The sequence below is a fragment of the Dendrobium catenatum genome, unplaced genomic scaffold (assembly GCF_001605985.2).
Source record: "Dendrobium catenatum unplaced genomic scaffold, ASM160598v2 original_scaffold_73338, whole genome shotgun sequence".
NCBI lineage: Eukaryota > Viridiplantae > Streptophyta > Magnoliopsida > Asparagales > Orchidaceae > Dendrobium > Dendrobium catenatum.
The window spans coordinates 1-1,360 of record NW_021391784.1 but is presented as its reverse complement, the minus strand read 5'-3'; the positions used below and the strand labels follow the sequence as shown (position 1 = coordinate 1,360).

Here is a 1,360-nt window from a genome sequence, read left to right as displayed (position 1 = left end):
ATAATCTAAATTAATTTAAATACAAATCTATTTAAATTATATATTGTCTTTCTCATCTATTTTAATTATTCTCTTATAGTGCATTTTCATATCTAATCTAAATCTGCCGTTGTGCCACACAACATTTGATACGGTTTTTTTGTTGATTTCTAAAATAACTTTCTAGTACAAAAGTCTCTTAAATTAAAAAAATTTATACTACAAAGCCGTTTTAAAAGCATTGCAAAAACTGTTCCAAACGAAGCCTTAGTTTCAAATTACTTTTGCACACCTTTTTTCATTCATGAGCAGAAGCTCAAAATTAGCTCAGAAAAAAAAAAAAAATTGCTCAGATTCAACTGTTCCGGCAAGAGCAGGTTGAATCTGATTAACATACATTACAACTCTTCCGGCAGAAGCCTCGGGAGTCCTTGGAGCCTAACATATAAACTGGATTCTTACTGCATTCCCCTAACGCAGCCCACTTGGAGCAGAGCTCATTCTCGTCAACACATTCTCCGCCCAGGCCTCGCTTATTTGGCTTATCAAATGATCTCACATGAATCCATTTTGTTGCAGACCACTTCTCGCCTTCTATTACAGGGCAACTTCCATGCAGGCTTCCAGGATCCGTCGTTGCATCTAGATGAAGGCTGAAGAACAGCAGCGCGTCACCTTTTTCAGGTTTCACTGCAGGAGTTTAATCAAGAGTAAATATTACATTCTATGAGGATGATAAGACAAAACATTCAAAATAATAAATTAACTAATTAAAGTTAGAAGACAATTAACTTTTTTGTTAAGATAATAATCCATGGTTTTTTTTTTTTTTTGGCTTAAATGTCATAAATTTGTCTCACGTAGTGGGACAATGACTTGATGTTGCTGTTGTACAACAACAACCAACATCAAGCCTTTGTCCCACTATGTGGTTCGACTATATGAATCCTTTTTTGTCATTGTGTCCAGTTAAAAGTCAATTTTTCGTTTAAATCTAATAAAGAAATATCATTTCTAATATTTTCTAATCAAGTTTTTTTAGGTCTACCTCCAGATACAAAATTTACATATATATCACTTTATAGCATCTTATTTACATATCTGACACCCAAAACTTTAATATTACATACATATCACCCTATATTGTTTTAATATCAAATATGCACTCATATTTCCTTCCTACCACTCATACATTTCAATTTTACTGTTCATCTTTGATATGAAAATGAATTATGAGGGGTATATATTAAAGTTTTAGATGTTAAATATGTAAATATAATAGTATAGAATGGTATGTATGTAAATCTCCAATAAAAGTCTAAATCAAATGAGAACTAATTATGGAAATTGTAGACCTGCATAACCATTTCTGGCACAGTCA

At 32.1% G+C, this 1,360-nt stretch overlaps 1 protein-coding gene across 1 annotated transcript; it reads right to left on the bottom strand.

The window, feature by feature from the left end:
- Positions 1–352: 352 nt before the first annotated feature.
- LOC110104768 (probable prolyl 4-hydroxylase 6) lies at positions 353–1,356 on the bottom strand (the record flags this gene model as incomplete). Its single annotated transcript, XM_020834020.2, has 2 exons — positions 353–669; positions 1,335–1,356. Coding segments are annotated over 2 exons (324 nt in total), but the record flags the coding sequence as incomplete, so codon positions are not given.
- Positions 1,357–1,360: the final 4 nt, after the last annotated feature.